Genomic DNA, 18934 nt, shown 5'->3' with positions numbered 1-18934 from the left:
GGCCTGTCACATCAGTGAGAGACTGTCCCTCCTTGGCCACACACAGTCACACCCCTGGCTGGCTTGGCTGCTCCAAAATCCCCTCCTCCAGCCTCACCCAAACACAAATCTCATCCATCATAAACAACTCCGCACTTTGGTTTCCTTCTGCCCTTGTGTTGCTCTGGTTCTCCTGTGCTGCTCCATTTACTGGGATTATTTTCAGTCCTGCCAGGCCTGATCTTGTGCAGTGAGGAGGATGCTCAACAAGGGTAAGTGTGAGGTGCTTCACCAGGCCCAAGAGCCCCTGAGGGTTGTTAGCCTTGTGATTAACAGGTTACAGGCCATGGCTGAGGCACTGCTGCAGCTGAGAATGAGTATGATCTCCTAGCACCTTTTTGCGGGACTCTGGACCTTCTCTTTTCACCCTGAGACTCCACCAACTCTTTCCCCATATCTGACACTGATCTTCCAGGCAGTTACAGCAGGCTATTAGAACACATGGGAGATACCAAGGGCTGGGTATAAAACCCAAAAAAGAGTGCATTGTCACACCTGGAGTTTTGGTGGGGTGGAGAATGGCCTGTGCCCTGCCTCTGAGGGCCCCTCCCAGTGACAATGGTGCTGGTACCCAGATGAGACCTGGCTGTTCCCTCAGGCCAACACCTTGGGCCTCAGGAGTGACTGGTTGGCCACCCATGTGCAACACAAAGGTTCCCATTCTGCCCCTGCCTTCCCATCTGCTTCCCCTGAGCCCTGCAGCAACTCAGCAGCATTCCCTAGGACTCCTTGAGCAGACTCAGTCCTGATGGCACTGGCCTAGCTGTGTGCATGGCTCTGTAAGGTGTGTCTTCACCCCTGCAGCACCTCTGAGAGGTTCACTGGAAACCCCTCCAGGCATTCACCAGCACAAGAGAGGGATAGGGAATCCTCCCTTCCCTGGCCCGTGCAGACACTTGTGTTTCCAAGAATCAGCACCCCTCAAAGACCAGGTTATTTCTTTATTTCTCTTTGCTTCTCCAGAGATGTCCCCCAGAAGCTCCAGAGAAGCCACCACCTTCTTGAAGGAAGGGGCACATCACCCCTCAGGAGTGTGCTGAGGCTCTGCTGCTCCTCCAGACCTTGCTGGAGCTGTGCCTGCCCAGCCCTGGTCCCACAGTGCTCCCCCCTTCCAGCCCTGCCGTGCAGACACCGCCCACGAGGGATGGCCTGGTGTCACCTGGTGACAGGGTATATCTGGAGGACAAGGGACACCTCGAGACTCTTCCTGCCCAGGCTGGAGGACGGGAGTTGAATGATTTGCAAGAGGAGCCCTTGGCACTGTGAGTGTTCCCTGGGAGCTCAAGGCAATAGCAAGGGGGGCAGGGGGATGGAAAAGGAACTGGCTGAAAAACCCAGGGGAGAGAAAAGTCCAGATTAAAACTCCATGGGGGAAAATTTGGGTGTTGGTGCTTGGAGAGCGTGAACAGATCGAGTAGCTGGGAGAGGGAGTTGTGATTCTTGCGTGGTTGCTTTGCTTCCTCTATCATTAGGGCAGGTGCTGCTGCAGGGGTTTGTCTCAAACCTGGCTGTACAAGCAGGGGCTGCTCAGTTCTCTTGCTGAGGAACCCCTGGGCTGGGGCTCCCTGGAACCCCCTGGTTTGTGTCCTCAGCTGGCTGAGGCTGCTGAGAGCAGCACTGGGGGGCTGCCAGGGAGCAGCTGGGACAGGCAGCTGGTGTTCCCTGCCCCAGTGCCCAGCCACACCTGCAGGGCACAGCAATGAGGAGGTCATAACATGGTGCTGTACCTCTGCTGCCACTGAATCCCTTCTCTTAACTGGGATAGTCTTTCCAAGTGATCCCACTTGGGAATATAGTTCTACTGGAAATGAGTTTCTGTCTCTTAGACTGCATCCTCTTTCACCTGTTCTTGGTCTTAAAACTGCTGCCAGAATGAAGGATTTGAAATCCTGTGTAAGACACAGGAGCAGAAAGGGCTGAACCTGCATGGACTTCTTCCCATCACTATGATCAGCCACCTCAAGCAATTGAGGCTGGAGCTGTGAGACTCCTCAAAGGCCCTGGATTTGATACTCCCTGACAAAAACCTGAAAGGATGATGCAGGTGGCTCTCCTGAGGCCAAGATCCGAGCATGCAAAAAACCCATAAAGAGAATGTGAGCAAAAGGATGTTTCCCTCTGGTTCCTCTCTACTCACAGAAGAGTGTCTGCATGGAGGGCCATGGCTCATGGAGGACCTGTGTCTGACACCCTGAGGCAGTGTAAGACATGTGCACATGGAGGAATCTGTATTTTTGAAAGCTTTGGACAGGGGAAGATAAGTTCCTACACCAGAATGGTCTGAAAAAAGAAAAGAAGATCAAGTGATGCATCTACATTATCTGCCAGAGACATTTTCCACAGGGAGTCAGAGATTAAGGATGGAGCAGATTAAAGAGTCAGCATTCGTCAGTAGTATTCAAGCCCCTTTGAATTTAAATAAAACTAAAAGAAGGATGATTAACCTGGCCAACAACCCCGAGGTGGGATTTCTGACGCAACTGAGATAAGCCCATTAATGTGTATTAGGTATAATTAGCATTCAGATGCAAGCAAAGCTCTTACCTAGAGGATTAAGCCCTCGACTGAGCAGAAATGCTGTCAGGGGCAATTAGGTAACACCTCATCAGAGGAGGGAGCAGAGGAAGGGCATGGCAGAGGATCTTATGCCTCAACAGTCTTTGCACCCACAGCCATCAGCTCTTGCCCAGGAGCTGTGTGCTGCTGCTGGCAGGAGCAAAGGAGCTCTGGCAGACCAGGAAACACTGGGAGAAGGCAGCATAGCACTTGCAGAGGTCTAGAGGAGACTCAGAACGTCTGTCAAGCCACCTGTTTGATCTGGTACCAAGGACTATCCAAGTAAGCAGGTATGGTAAGACAAAAGGCTGTGAAATTCCCATGGGAAGAAGCTGCCATTGGCATTTCTATCATGTCTGTGATCCTGGGGTGCTTGTCTGGCTGTGTGTGGGGGCAGCTTGTTCCCAAGGTGTGGGAACTGGGGCAGTTTCCATGCTCTGGGACAGGGCCCACTCCAGCATGAACGGAGATTCTCTGACTCTAATGGTGGCAAGCAAGTCCCACAAGTTCCATGGTGGGAAGGCAGCTTGATTTCAGTGGCAAGAGGAAAGATGTTATGTGGCATTAAGGTTGCTTTCCATCCTCTGTCATTTTGTAGTGATGCATGGAGAGAATTAGAGGTAAAGGGAGATTAGTAAGGAAGAAGTTAGAATTTTCCCTAATGTTAGAAATGTCCCTAGCTAAAGGTTTCATTGAGTGCTCTTTATTGAATTCATGCAGGTGAGAGTGGATGAAGTGTGATTTGCGCAGATCCTTTTTTCTACCAAATCCTGGGTTATTGAATATCTGGTAAATGGATACAACTACTTCAGACTGAGGCAAAAAGAAACTTCAAGGGCCAAGTCTTCCCATTAGCTATTCCTCTGTTGAGTGAAGTTGGGGACAAAATGTGGACTTGAGGATTAAAGAGGTTTTCACCCTCAAAGGCATATTTGTGGTTAAGGTAACATGCCAGTGCACAGCAGAGGTTATTGAAGCCGGGCAGGAATTCAGCTGGAGATGGAGCACAAATACATCTTTCAAGTTTTGAATATCAGTCCTAAGGGATGGAAATCTGTTAGCTGGTTTGTTTTTTCTGTTGTACTTTTGGGAGTAGCCCTTGAGGAGGGTGCCAAGTAACATGGTGCTTAAAAGTGGATGCATGTCCCTCTTAGTTCAGGAGTGGCGTCTAGCACTGAGACAGAGACCTGCTGGTAAGAGTTGCATCTGAGAAAGAGACATAGTAATAGACTTTGGCACATTAGCAGACCTGCTATGGAGCAGCTTTCTGGTGCAAAGCATTTTGTTGTAGGGCAGTATCATCTGAATTCCTCCTATCCTGAGTAACAGAGAGGGACAAAATTCTGTATTTGTTTTGGAGGCAAAATGCCTTCATCTCTCAGTTTGGCCCTAAAAATCTGTGAGTCAAAAGATTTCATCTCTCCTGCCAGCAGTACAGTCCAGATCATACCTATCACTGCATTTCCATTCTCATTCTGTTAAAGAAGAAGGTGACAGTGTTTGCCTGTCCTGCCACCATGCTGTGAGGAAAAAGCTGTAAGTACTGGGCAACTGTTCAGGCACTGCAGAGAAGACAGCCAAATAAGTAACTTCCAGGGTTTGAGCTGGTCCTTGTGTTTGTGGGCACAGAGTGTGCTTAGGAAGCGTTGTGTTACACGCGGGGGAATAGCATCTGTGCATTCTGCAGCTTCAGACACAACCATCTGCTGCTCCATTTGGGGCTGCTGGAACCTGTCCAGTCTCCTGCTTGGGATATTACAGAAGCCTGACCACAAGCGACAGAAGAACTAGCCTGTCTCTAGGTGCCATTATTTGGAACCATCCTACTGCCACCACAGATGGAAAGATGCTCTGGATGAAGTATTTCCAGACTGCCACAGATACAGAAATGTGGCTCTTCACCTTACATGGATGTGGAAGTGACACAGGAGGATTGCTCAGATGATCTTTCTCCTTGTATATAAGGATTTGCTTTCCAATGTTCTGGCTATTTCAGGATAAAGGAATGAACTCTCTTTAGAATAAGGAAAGAAATCTTTGATGACATTTATAGTGCTGAGATTAGAAGTCCAGAGTGTCACGGCAGGTGATGTTGGGGATTAAGCCAGAGTACTATGGTGACCTAATGAGATTAGTCTTTAGAACCAAATCCTGAAGTTAATTCCATCAGCGATTACATCACCTGGAGATAGGAGATATATAACAGTCATGGGGAAAACGTGACTTCAAGAAAGAAAGAAAGAAGTTACATTTATTTTTATCCATAATTGCACTTGTTCAGACCATTATATTACTAATGGCATACTAATTAGCACAAAATTTGATGAAGGGCTGGTTGCTTCCCTTTGGGCACTGGTGAGAGTTATAGCTGTCCTCTCTGGGAAGGAAGCAAAAGGCTCAGAGTGCAGTAGTTCTGCTGTCTAAGACAGGAGACATGTCTCCCAAACAGAAATTGCTCCTTGATAACTATTTATCCCCTGTGGAGTTTGGGTCATGTACAGTGTAGTGAAGAGGGGTCAGCACATGTAATATAGTGCTCAAAAATACCAGAGTGGACATATCCTGGGCAAAGTTACAGGCTTTATTCCTCTAAATCCTGAGAAATTTATGAAATTAACTTCTGCCTGAAAGATAGTCTCTAGTGTGATGCCTTAGCCTTCTGCACAATCTTGCAACAATCTTGTGCTATTTCCCATGAGTTTGGTATTGACAAATGTTGGGCCCTAATTGCAGCTCCACGCAGACAAAGGACCCTTCCAGCCCAGCGTCCCACATCCATCAGTGTTCCAAAGGTAATGCTTAGGCACAAGTATGAGAACAGGTGAAGAATATCATGGTGATTCCCAAGGACAGGATATTTCTCTAAGCCATACATGTGTCTTCATGGCTCCTGCAGTAGTCAGGTCCTGAAGCAGTAAGCAAAAACCTTAGCAATGCTATTCCAAAGCTAGCTATTAAAAAACTCCAGCATTGGCATTAAACTTCCAGTTTTACCTAAATTATGGGGCAAGCTTCTGCAGCAACCTGTCTCCAAGACTGCAGCTGTGTTTGAGGCAAGAGGAGGTGTTAGTCTCCATGGCTCTGCAAGACATTGCACCATGGGGTAAATGTCTTTTTGGCCTTAGCTCAAGTGCTCTTTGTTTGGCATCTTAATTCCAGCATGCCAGATGAAAGGCAGCACTACCCTGCCTAATTTGTACTCATTACAGTCTTTCTTTATCTATAATACCATTATCTTTAATCCTGTCACAATTATATTTTCCATACTTCTGTCATCTGACTACTGATGCCTAGAACAGATAAGCAGAGCGTTGTGCCAGTCCTTGCTGTTATCTTGCAGACAGAGGGATCTGAGAGAGGCCCGTGCCAGCTGCCCACAGCCCAGCGATGAGCGAGACCCCAGCCGCCAACCTCAACACCGGTGATGCTCCCACCGGCCCCACCACACCGCGCAAGGGACCCCCCAAGTTCAAGCAGAGACAGACAAGGCAGTTCAAGAGCAAGCCCCCCAAAAAAGGAGTAAGAGGGTAAGGGAATTTTGGAGAGGAAAGAAACCGTGCTAGTTGAGTCACTCCCCACTGCTACATTGTGCTTCTGTGCATCTTCCTTGGGCAAGGAGATGGCTTTCCCCTGCCCCCTCGGCTCTCCAGCCTGGAGCTGCTCCTCTTCTGCTCCTCTTCTGCTCCCTACCCACAATTCTTATTCCTTGGCTGGGGGCTTGGGGCATCTCCCCTTTCCCTGCTGCTGCCCCAAACTCACTCCTTACCTGCTCTTTCCTCTCCTAGGTTTGGAGATGACATCCCAGGCATGGAGGGGCTGGGCACAGGTAAGCTCTGCAGGATGTTGTCATGTCCTGCTTTAGCATAGCGTAGACTAACTTGATCATGGGAGAGGATTCTGGGGTGGCCTCTGTTCCCCTGACCTGTCTGCAGCTCTCAGGGTCACCATTGAAGACTACTTCTGCCTCCCCAAGCTGCCACATTCATGCTTATACACTATGTGAAGAAAAGACTATTTATGTATGTTTCAGCTTCAGACTACCTACACTGGGCTGCAGAAGTGCTTGTTTGTTTTCTGCTAATACTCTGGCTAAGAATTTTAGCAGCATGAGATTCTCAAATAAATGCTAAATGCTAAGCTATTAATACCAAAAAATCACAGAAACTAAATCCCAGATGGTCAAGTGTTTGTGTTGTCATCAGAATCCTAATTTTAAGAATTTTATGTACCCATCTGGGATTGAGAAGCATGCATTGGATGAGCTGTAGCCAGTCAGAAGTTTGAAGTTTTGATGAAGAGAGAGTTATAGATCCTGAATATTGTAGGCCAAATTATTCAGCATCTGATCTGAAACTGCACATGTCTTCAAGGAGATCACAGTTTGACTACAGGTAATTTATAAGAACAGGAGAAACCACATAACTGGAATTAACTTTTACACCAGTTTACCTAGTCACTGAAGAGACTAGGAACTGCTGGCTTGCTTTTGCTCACAGAGAGAAAGAACACTGATTTCGTTTGGTCTGACAGGTAGTACCAGATTGGAAATGCTCATCTGCCCATTTAACCTTCAAACGGAATCTCAGTTTTGTTAATGTTTCCTGAGCAAATCAGCTTTTCCATTAATAAAAAAATAAATCCAAGGAGTGCATTGGGCTACGAGAACACATTTGTCATTTTCCCTCTTTTGCAGATATCACCGTGATTTGCCCATGGGAAGCTTTCAGCCATCTGGAACTGCACGAGCTGGCCCAGTTCGGGATCATCTAAGGTGTCAGCATCTCTGCTGGTGTCACCTGGTGACTCCACAGACCCCAGCATGGTCTTTACCACCTTTGACACTTACTTTTGGCCCTTGCATCCGCTTGCTTATGGGCAGGGTGGTTTTGTAAGAGCTAGTTATGAGAAACTTAACTTTGCAGGTTAATTTGGCAAAGAAGTTATTTGGGACCCTGAGCAGACCTCATGTTCCATGTGATGAAACTACTGAAAAATGTCTTAATGTCTCCCTGCACCATATTCTTTCTTCTCTCACTGTCATAGATCTTCAATGTTTATGGCGATACGGGGAAGCTGTATCTGAACTTTTTCCCTGATTAGCTGAGATATTGTGTGCATGTATGTCCAGACATAATTAAATCAGCCTATTCTGTTTTCTTCCTTCCCTCCTTTCTTCAGCTTTCTATGTAGAATTTCCATGGGTAGGTCCCCGTGTTATTTGGGCCACCAGTTATTTGCTCAGAGTACATCTGTAGAGAGCAGCATTAGAGTCACACCAGTCCAGACATTAGGCTGTTTTCCATAGGAGATCCTTCCCCAGCGGCTCACCATAAGGAACGTGCTGCTAAGATTTACCTCATCAGCAAATGGGGAAAAGGGCTTGCAAATGCTGTCTCTGCTGTGCTGCCCACAGGCTATGAACCATGAGAGTCTGGCTGTTCTCATAATGTTAAATGAAAATGTGTGCATCTGAGATCAATAGCTAAGTGAATTAATCCTATTATTCATTCCTTTGTGGTTGCAGTTCCAAAGAAGCAGCCCTCCAAATGATGCTGCATTTCCTCTCCTTTGATGGCAAGCCCTGTGTGACACCTGTCCCCATGCCAATACATATTTACATGAGACATTTGCTCCCCAGGACATGCTTGCTGCTTATTAAGACAGAGAATCCTTATGGTCTGTCACCAGGCTGTGCCAGCGGTCCTGCCACATGCAGCAGAAAATGATATTGCAGTAATTGCTCTCTCTTCCCTGTATTTAGCATAGGACAAGTCTCCCTTCACCCTGCCCCTCCTAAGTAGGAAGGCTTTTCTTTCTTCACTCCCTGGCAATTTCAGGCTCTGGAGCTTGTTTGGACAAGCAGGCAAGCGGTGTCCCCAGAGAGAAGTAAGAGCAGAGCAGGCGGGGAGGCAGGGGAAGGGCGGGATGTGTCCATGCAGACAAGCACAGAGAAATCCACTTAACCCCATCGATCTGTGCCTGCTGCTCTCTGGCAGTGAGTGCTGCCCAGTGGTGAGGCACCCACAGCCACTCAAACGTTCAGGGAATGCACCGAGATCCCCTGGCATTAGGGAAGGGTTTTTGGCTTGTTTACAGGCAAGGAGCAAGTTTGTTGTAGCTACATAGTATTCATAAGAGGAGGTGGAATTTTTAGTCATTGCTTTTAGCTTAAGATGCCTCATTGCATAAGAACTGCCTTCCCCTATCTTATCTTTCCTAGGCTGAACATGTTCATGGGAGCAAGGAGTGATTGTGGAGAAGAGAGCAAATCCTGTCTAAATGATTGATCCCCACACAAAAAGCATTGATATAAATCCATGGCAGTGCCATTGATATCTGCTACTGTTATTCCAGAAATAAAACTCGCAGTTTTCAGTTAAAATATAGCTGGGGCACCAAAGCTAAAGGGAATGAATTCCTGTTGGCAGTCCAGAGCACAGCCTTTATTATCCAGCCCTGCTGCCATTAGAAGCAGCAGTGAGCGTGGAGCGTTCAGAGCCGCAGCACCATCGCAGCGCGGAGCCCTGTACCATTTAGCTAATTGCAGCCGCAGCTATTTCCTTGGCCAGAGGCACTCTGCCCTTTCCACTTGCTTCCAGCTTCTCCTGCCTTTCTCACCTTCTAATGCTTTTCTTCTTTCCCTAAGTGTTCTTTATATAAATGACCTTTTATTTAGCTTTTACTATAGGGAGCTGATTTCTTTTTTTTTCAAGCTCCTGTACTAGCCCTCTCCTTCTGCATTTAAATGTGAATGCTTGTATGGCAATGCTCTCATGCTCTCCCTCCCATTATGCCATCCTGTTAATATGATCCTTTTTCCACCTTCTCAGTCTGTCCTCTTCTCTCTGGGAAAAGACCCATTAGATCCAGTTTTAAATCTTTCAAGCTGGCTGCCTCTATTTTAGTTGAGTTTTCCCTTTTTTAAACTTGACAAAAACAAGAGAAGGAAATTCTAATTCATCATTTTGCTCCCTTTTCATCCCAGACCTTGGGAAAACAGTCCACAGACAGTGAGATACCTTGTCAGAAAAAACTGGGGTAAAAGCAAAATTCTCCTTAGTCCAGGGATTGAGGTTTCAACAAATCAGGTCCTGGTGTAGTTCCCCACTTGACTGCCACAGCCCCAGTTCCCATCAGAGAACTTCCCCATTCTCCTTCCTAGAGGAGTCCAGCAGGAATGTACACATAACCCAGTTCTCATACCTAGCTGATGAGCTGTATCAGAAGATGGGTGTTTTGAGCCAACACAGTTTGTTAGTTATTTTAAAAATAATTTCTATTCATTAATAGGAATCACATTCATTCCTTTACTTGTAAGGAATTTTGAGGCTTAGAAGAAGAGTCTTAAAACACACTCATGGTTGCTTTTTCTGAGGTTCTGAGTTTTTTTTAATGAGCCATAATTCCTGAAACTTCCATTTTTCAGTGAGAGATGGCTATGTTGCAAGAAAGCAAATGTGTTAAAGCAGCTTGTTGAAGGACTTCACTCTATATGCATTGTAATACATTATTCTCTGTTATTTTACTATAAAAACATGTCAAAAGGAATAAAAATTAATAAAAAATGTTTTAAAAATCCTAAGAATGTAGTCTGACTTGCTTACAAAATATAGCCAGGGAAAGGCAGATGACTTAGCTTTTCTTTCTGAAATCCTTTCCTTTCCTGGGGAAAGCCCTGAAAGTCACTTATCATGTCTCATTAGAGAAAAACAGCTATTTATCTCCAAACAATAGGCAATAAAGACTGACTGTGATATCATCTGAGAAGCAGTTTTTTCCTGAGTGATGACTGGTATGTTCTCCCAAAAGTGTTGCACATGGTTTCCTTCAGGCTGAAATCTTTTGGCCAGCTACATCTTCTAGGACTCAGTGCCAATGAATGTCAGCATGTTTTCTACCATATAGCAAATAATTGCTGAGATGTGAATGCCACTTAGTTCCTTCTCAGTGCCATGGCTGCAAGACAGAGCTGCAAACACTCATCCCCTCTTGCTTCTTTCTGTTGCTGAACTTTCTAGGCGTCCATAGGTGTTTCAAGTTAGTCAAGTGCAATTTCCTTCTCGTGTTATGCTGTCAAATCTCAGCCTTGGAATGTTTTCTTTCATGCCATCTTTGGAGTTTTTTCCTTGCAACTCGTTACTGGGTGTCCAATTGAAGGTCTTTTGTCTTTTGAATGTTCTGTATCCTGTGAGATACAAATATGAGTTGTCCAGGACTCCCTTTGTGAGAGCTTTTTACACAACCCTTCCCAACCACATTTTGAAAGCCAGAAAAACATCTTCTCATGTATTTATATCTACTTAAAGCATAACTAAATTGTGAGTCTCATCCTCACTGACCCCAGTTTCTGACTCTAGTGAAAAAGTTAATTAAAATCTCTGCAAGAAAAGAAGAATGAATATTAGGGAAAGTGAGAAGCACTTGTCTTGCTTCCCTCTCCCCTCCTCACACCCCCTCCTTCCAATCTAAATCACCTCAGGAATCTCAGTTTAAAATAAAAATTTAAAAAAAAATTTAAAAAAAAACCAAAACAAAAAAAAAACCCACCAAACCCTCAGAGTAAGTTGGATACTTCAGGAGACCTCAAGAGCACTAGTGCAAAATTACCATCCTCCAGCAGTTTTCAAATCAGCATCTCACTCAGTATCACACCACTGTCACATTTTCCTATGGTATTGATCAATAAAGTGTAGGCTAAAAAATATACCCTGGCAATATCACTCTGTGTTTTGTGGGGCACTTTTCTATTTTATAAATGGGATTTTGAAAGTTAGGCAAATTGAGACTACCCACCACTTTTAGGTCTTCAATACTTGATTTTCCAGAGTACTTAACATTTTATCTTGAAGTTTAAAATGCAGCTGTCATTAGTTGTGGTTGCAGCTGTAAGTAGTCATTAGTGAGTCTTATTTTCTCTGAGTCAGATCTCACTCAGACAGTAAGATCCAGGGCCTCAGCTTGGAGATCTGAGGAACAAGAAGTCTATTTTTGAGAGCATTTATGTAATGCTCCATAGGGTGGGCAGGTTATCCCAGCCGGCAGTCTGTTTCAGCATCACCACACCACTGTGATGCAAATCTAGACAGATTTGAAAACCAAAAAAAAAAGAGAGAACATAAGATTATGCAATTAAAATAAAAGTCGTATCACATGCTTATAAATGTGCACAACTCTGGAATTTCCTCATACCAGACAGCTTAAATTTGAAGCCTTATTCCCAGTCCCCCCCATAGGGCTGCCAGGGCTGTTGGAGCTGGGATCAGCTCAGTACCCTAATGTTAGGCACCTGCACCTCCAAAGTTTGTCCTGACAGCCCAAGGCAGGGAGCATTTATGGCTCTGAGCCTTTTCCACACCAACTGTGATCCACCTGGAGGGAGTGGGGTGGCTGAAGCCTCTGTGCAGGGGGGAAATAACGATTGGATTGAATTCTGTCACTTTCAACTTACCTTTAGCATGTGCTCTCACATTATATGTTGTTCCTCTTCTTGAAGTTTAGCATAAATATGGTGAGAATTTTTGTGTTGCTGCTCCTGCTGGGTGAAAAGAATACCTTCTCTATCAAAGCCTTCAGGAATTTTTCAAACACATTCTTGCCTCTGGCTTTTTTCTGAGGGCCTCTCACATTCCTGAGGCTGTAAATGAAGTGGCTGAGCATAGCAATCAGCAGCACATACTCCACACACAACAGGCTGCCCAGATGTCAGAGCAGACCCGGGATGTGACAGAAATAGATGAACTACACTACCCTGTATTACATTGTAATGTAATTACATGTATTATTTACACAGGGAGGCACTGGGAATGAAGAATGCCTTTGGTACCCTGAGACCTTGGTCAGGAGAGTGGTCAGCACAGGAAAAGTCCACAGGAAGGAATGATACCTTCAAAAACATGGAGAACACAGATAAGGACTGTGGTGAAGCCCCAGACAGCTGCTTTGCCCTGTGCTCTGTGCCAGACACAGAGGGTGTAGCAGCTGGCCAAGGAGCACTTGCAGGAGTTCTGAGTCTGTTATAATGCTGAAGAAGAGCATCCACACAAGGCAAAAATAATTCATAAAGCACTGAGCAAGCTGAACTTGGTCCCTTGCTCTCTCTGCGAGGCTGTGGCTGCACAACCACCCAGGAAGGAACAGAGCTTGGAGAAAAACACACCAAAGTGTGGGAGCTCCAGACTACCACCACAGCGACCCTGTGATCATGAGTGACAGAGTAGGGGAGCAGGAATAACATCAGTGGGAAAATCTATGTCTTGTGCTATTAGGAGATCTCGATAAACCCATGTTTTACTTCCCTTCACCTCTGGACAGGACACCAAAAGGAGCAACAGATAGAAATCCCAGGATCATTAAAACCCCCACCACTGAGGGCTGCTGGAACACATCTCTTGGAAGTATGACCTAGGCAGGTTTGCAGGGGCTGTAGAGGGGCACACAGGCTATAGGCAGATGGAAGGCAAGGCCACTTCCTCAGCCCTGCAGAGGTTTCTGCCCCACCAGTGACCTGAGGCACAAACTCCCATTGCTTGATCAAAACGCCACATTGGTTTCTCTAGGCACAAGGAGACGGCAAATGCATTTGCTCATCTCACAAGAGCTATCTGGGTTCAAGCCAGCTCAAATCTGTATCACCCAGACAGCTGCTGGCATGGGCATAGCAATCTTGCATCTCTCTGCACCAGGGAACTGGCTGCAGGTCTGATGGTAAGGGAAGCAAAATAACAGAAGGGCAACCATGTGGAAAACAACAAGTTGTATTAGATCTGGCTTTAGCAACTGCAGTTTTACCAGAAACATTCCCTGGGACCAAGGTCTTTCCAGGCACTTTGTAAGTACACCACTGTGAACTAATGAATGAGTTATAACCCTGATCTCCAAGCAAGGCTATTCTCCAGCCTGAGGATGCTGAACTTCACTAATAAGGGGGCACTGCAAAGATGCGGCTCAGACAGTCTTGAAAATGTCAGTACCTGGCCAGGTCACCTACAGACAGCTGGGATGAGAAACAACACAGATGGAGGCACTGGGTTAAATCCTTTCAAACACAAACCTGAAACTAGGTGATCTGGTAAGCACCAGTCTCAGACAAGAGCAGAGGGAAAGCAAGTCAACAATTACATTGGAATGAAATATGGTCAGCAAAGGAGGCAATTTTGAACTAAAGCTGCCTGTACAGAAAGAGTACCACAAGAACCTATATTGTGATAAATCTGAGAGGATCTTAACACCATTGCATCCCCATCCACAAAGCTCCATTCAGTTCCAGGATTTTGAGGACAAAAGCTGATAAACTGTTCTGTATTTTGAACTCATGTAGAAGGGGGATGAAGAGTAAACAAAAATGAAGAAAGGAGAAGTTAGGACTCCACAGGCATCAGGGAAGTTGCTCCAGCATGCACAGCCCCCTGAAAGAGCCAGGTGGAGTTATGATTCCCACCTGGAGGTAGCTGTGGGGTATAGATAACAAAGGAGGATAAATATTAGCGAGGATGAAACAAGGAAGAACTGTCTGAAAATAACATCAAAATATTAACTAGCTGTTATCAAGAAATCCTGATAAATACCTTCCTTGGGAAAACATGGTCCCCATGGGAACTGGGAAGGCTCTGATAGTCAGTTCATGAGTGACTGTTGTAGAAAGCATCCAAGAATCCCCTGCAGAGAACATCTGGTACAGAACAGGCGTAGTTCCTGCAGGAGTCACACCAGGCCATCTCCACTGCTGCTGTTTCTCAAGCTGTACTCTAGTGATGTATAGAAAGTTTGCTTTTCATATGAAACTCTTGCTCAACCGTTACAATATCAAAGCTAAGTACATAGGAAGCTCTGTTTAGCAGCCATCTGTGAGCTTCTGATAACAAGACAAAGTGAGATGCTGAATTCTCAGCTGCTGAAAAATAAATATGAAGAAAACAGCAAAAATCTCAAGCTCAAAACAGAGAACATGGAAGCACACAAGACATTTTCATTTCACTCTTCAGTGAGAACTACTTCTTTTGGAAAACACAGTAAGATTTTCGTTCCACATCCTACCATCAGTGCCAGGTTTCTCACTTTGGAAGGCACAACATGCACTGCATTGTGTATGATGCTATGATATGTAATATATTTTTCTTTGCTTCAGTCTAGAACCATTTCCCTGAAATGCGGAATAAAGCTTTGAAGCTTCATCCCAGCCATGTAAACTTTTTGCATTCATTCATAGTAATGCCTAATCCCATTTTAATCTTAATAAGCTCTTTAGTGCAATAATATCCTATGGCATTAAGGCATACAACTTAATTCCTTGAATTAAAGCCAGGATTCTCTTTGGAGTTTTTGCACTGACTTCCATAAGCTTAGGATCAGGTCAACCTCCAAAAAATCCTCCAACCTGCTGCAAACCAGTGAACTGTCTGATTGAAAAGCCTTTTGTATGTGTATAAAATGTGCACTCATAAGAATTCAAGAACTCCAAGCAGCATTTAACCTGAATAATTAGCTGCCCTGATGACAAGATACTATTGATAAACTCTTCAGGAAGAAATATTTCCTTACCCTCATATCCCAGCCCAGGGCTGATACAATGATAGAACATGAGGAGCTTGAAGCCTTTGGGTGCCTGCTCTCCAAAGAATTATTTCTTGATCTCTCTAAATGAACTGGATTTCCAAGTTCCTTCAGACAAAAATGATAGAGACAAATTTAATATTAACTAAATTGCAAACAGGAGGAAGTTGTTGCTAGTTTTAATTATTTGGTTACAGAGGAAATTTTAAATCACATCTTTCAAAGGTCTGAGAAAAATCATACTGTGGGAGCCACCTGGAATTTCTCTCTGAACCTCAAATGAATGTCCCAAGTATTCCCAATAGAACAAATCCTCTGTCTTGCTTTCAAACTGTAATTGTGGCTGGGAGCTACATAACAGAGCAAAATCCATTCTCTGTCCTTTCCATGTCTTCACTTTGACTTTACTTAAAAATCTGTATCACAGGCACTTCAGTCCCTTGAGCTTTGTGACAAGGCACTGAATGTACACAGAGAGGATAAACGAGTCCAAAGCTTGGACACAAATCCAAGTCAAGGGGGTTGCTGCTCACTGACTGGGTTAGAGAAGGTGACCTCTTTGGCTGCTCCAGTTGTCAAATAACATACAGTTCACACTGACTTGGGCTTGCACATATCTCTGCACACAGCAAACTCAGAGCACAAGAGCAGCTCATTGCTGCAGCTCAGCTGCTGAACAGTACTCAGTAACCAAAAACAGTTTTGTTGTTTTTCATCAAAGGTCCTAAAACCCCCTTTAGTTTACTAAAGAGATGGTCAAAAGGCCATTTGATCAGACCCAGAAATGTCTTCGTGGGAACTATTTCTGATAGGAGGTGAGTCTTCCTTATACACAGCAGAAAAGTAAGATCATATCTGGTGGCTGGTTTGGCAAATTCAGATAAGAACCACATTGCTAATTTCTCACAGAGGCAATAATGAAACTCAGAAATCATTTTCCACATGATCTGTGCCCTGTAGATCTTCAAACCAAAAGTGTGTGACAGGAAGGGGGATAGATATGCTGAGGGTAACATCTGTGGCTCAAGCAATTTAGAGCTCTTGTGCAGAACCACTGGAGAGGCTTTCAAGTCAGAACTGTACAGGATGTCACTAGGATGATGCCAGCTGTGTTTGACAAGCTAGTACCCATGCTTACCCACTGGTGCACAGGTGGGATTCCATGAGCAAGAACTGGGTTTGAATGCAATGACCTGTATTGGAAGAACAGAGATTGGCATGTATGTTAAACCAATGCCGCCGAGCCTGGCACAGGCACTGCAAATTTTCTAGTCTATTGCTATAGAACAGGCAAAATAGGTCTTCATTGCTTCCTGCTGTGTGTCTAATTTAAATATGTGCAGAAAAGCACAAGAATCAAAAGTCTCTACCAAATCAGAAAAAAGGTCCTTCAGACCCAGTACTTTGTCTCCAGCTGTAGCAAAGGACAAGATACAAATTACATATATCACAGGATGTCACTAACATATCTGATAGCTTCCAGTGATTTGCACTCAAGGACATCCTGAGCCAGAGATGATGTCTTTGTGTACAATAGCACTTGGTAAATTGTTCCTTCATGATGCAGTAGAGACACTTTCTGAACTTATAGAAACTTTTACTATCTGTGATATCCTTAGTTAAGGAGTTCACACAATAAACCCTCACACCTAAAAAAAAGAAATTAATAGATCTGTGGCCTTTTTCTCTCAGAATGCATAAAAACCCCCAACTTGTTTTACTTGATGCTACCTGCAAGTTTCCTCAGTGCTTCCCCTGGCAGAGACAAGAGTACTATATTGACAAAAGGAACCTATTCCTATTAATTTTGGTGCTCCCAGGAAGAGGATGTTGTGGTCGTTCATTTTTTGGCCAGTGGTAATCAACTGCAATTGCTAGGTTCCAATTTATTTGTTATTTGAAAACTATTAAAACTCCATGTTATTTCTTACCTAGAGAGGTTAGGACGCCACCTGTAATTAAATACTGGGGGAGGATGTTTTTTCTTTTAAGTCAGTGTTACTTAGGAGCAGCATTTAAAGAATTCAGATAGGACATGGTGAAGATAAGTAGAAGCTACTGGAAGTTGGTTAAGTAAATTTCCTGTTGGGCAGATAAAATAATCTTTACAATTACTGTGTTCTAGCAGTAGTTTCAAGATAAAAAAAATACACTTCACAGCTATTCTCTACACACAGGATCAGAACCACAGCTGCTGAAAATTGACCTTGTACCCATAAGTCACCTAACATTTACTGCAGCTTGTCACAAGACTGGCTTTCTGGATCCTTGGGAGAAGCTCAGGTGATCTTGTGTGCACTGTTTCAAGGAACTGTGTTTTCTTCCAGCAATTAGTCTCTTTCCACATTTTGGTTTTGAGGCATCACCACTCCAAGTGTCAAACTCCAGCTTTTCCAGAGTGATGGCAGCTGATCCCAGCAGTAAAACCATCTAGGTTCATTGAAGCAATGGGGATGAGGGATTTACTGTGGAAAGAGATAAAGTTCTTAGCCTTCATTAAATAATTAGCAAGAAGGAATATTTTAGCAAAGATGAGGTAGCCGTTGGTTTAATATTTTAGCCATCTATGGCAAACCAGAGGAGACTGCCTCATGCTCACTAATACCTTAACTGGGCATATTGCATCTTTTGGATTACTCAAAGCAAAGCTAAGGTGGGGAATTATTGTCTCAGGAAAGCTGGCAGGACACACCTAGGACAGAAACTGAGTGTTCAACCCAGCAGGTAGGGTCCACACTTAATATAGCAGAAGCACAGGGAGTACTGCAGATTCCCAAGGGATTCAAAACAGAGAGATGCTACTAATATATTAATAGTAAATACGGTTTCCTTAACAAGAGGGTATCCAGGACACCCCTGTTGCCTCAGAGCAAAGTCCAGATGCAGAAGCAAGGCCATGTTTTGGATTTGCAGTCAGCAGCAGCCTGCACAGACTGTGGCAGGAGCTCCTGTTCCAGTGCTAGAGTTGGCAAGGCTGCAGGTGTGGGAGGGAGCACCCTGCCCAATCCTCCTGCCCATGCCCTGTACTCAGCTGCCTCCTTTCAGCTCCCTTTGGAGCATGGTGGCACTGGCTGCCAAACAGGTCCTGCTCTGGTGGGGCTGCCAGTGTGCTTGTGCTGGCTCTGCCTGCTGCTCCTGCAGGGGTTCCTGTGCCTGCCTTCCCCTCTGCACAGTGCTGGGCACTCAGCTCCTGGCCATGCCAGACTTCAGGAGATGCCAGCACAGACTGTCCTTATTGAGGATGTAGCCTTGTATGGTCAGTAATGTCTGTGGTGCATTGTGAGAACTGGAGCTATAAATACAGAAAATAAGGGTGATTGGTATGTTTTCCCACTTAAATTTTTATTGGACTTTTTAGAGCCAGAAATATCAGAAAGCTCCTTTAATGACAGTGGCATCCTTTAAGAGTCTCTGCAAAAACTGAGCCCTAAAACCTCTGCCCTACTAGGTCCTGCTTCACAGGCCTTGAGGCAAAATCATTCTGAGTGAGGCTGTGCCAAGAGAAGACCCTTCTGAGCCTCCCATTTCTGACTCTGAAAGACGTGGAAGTTCCCCATCTATATAAACACTTACAAGCTTTTCCAAAGCTGGTGGAGGAGGAATCTTAGGATGAGCATAAGGATTCCAGCTGCGTCCCACAGCCACCCTGTCATGCAGGAGGGGAGCAGTCCCGTAGTACCTGGGGCCAGGAGCAGCACAGGGGAGTCCAGGATGCTCACCCTCAATGATGTCTTTGTGTCTCAGGATAAATTCTCCCCACATGGAACTATTTCCTAGAGTAGAAAAATCA

The 18934-nt window shown here is 44.9% G+C and overlaps 1 protein-coding gene across 4 annotated transcripts; it reads left to right on the top strand.

Annotated features, from left to right (window-relative positions):
- Positions 1-1226: 1226 nt before the first annotated feature.
- Positions 1227-10176, top strand: PDE6H (phosphodiesterase 6H). 4 transcript variants are annotated; one of them, XM_064731722.1, is made up of 5 exons: positions 1264-1301; positions 5329-5387; positions 5936-6122; positions 6381-6421; positions 7289-10121. In XM_064731722.1, the coding sequence occupies exons 3-5, from the start codon at positions 5983-5985 to the stop codon at positions 7363-7365; spliced, it is 258 nt and encodes an 85-aa protein (XP_064587792.1). In that variant the 5' UTR covers positions 1264-1301; positions 5329-5387; positions 5936-5982; the 3' UTR covers positions 7366-10121. The 4 variants fall into 4 exon arrangements, with proteins under 4 accessions (XP_064587773.1, XP_064587792.1, XP_064587800.1 ...); XM_064731703.1 differs by lacking the exon at positions 5329-5387 and having other exon boundaries at positions 1227-1301; XM_064731730.1 differs by lacking the exon at positions 5329-5387 and having other exon boundaries at positions 5940-6122.
- The last annotated feature ends 8758 nt before the right edge of the window (positions 10177-18934 follow it).

The sequence above is a fragment of the Zonotrichia leucophrys genome, chromosome 1A (assembly GCF_028769735.1).
Source record: "Zonotrichia leucophrys gambelii isolate GWCS_2022_RI chromosome 1A, RI_Zleu_2.0, whole genome shotgun sequence".
NCBI lineage: Eukaryota > Metazoa > Chordata > Aves > Passeriformes > Passerellidae > Zonotrichia > Zonotrichia leucophrys.
The sequence above is the reverse complement of the archived record's forward strand: the minus strand, read 5'-3'. Positions and strand labels throughout refer to the sequence as shown.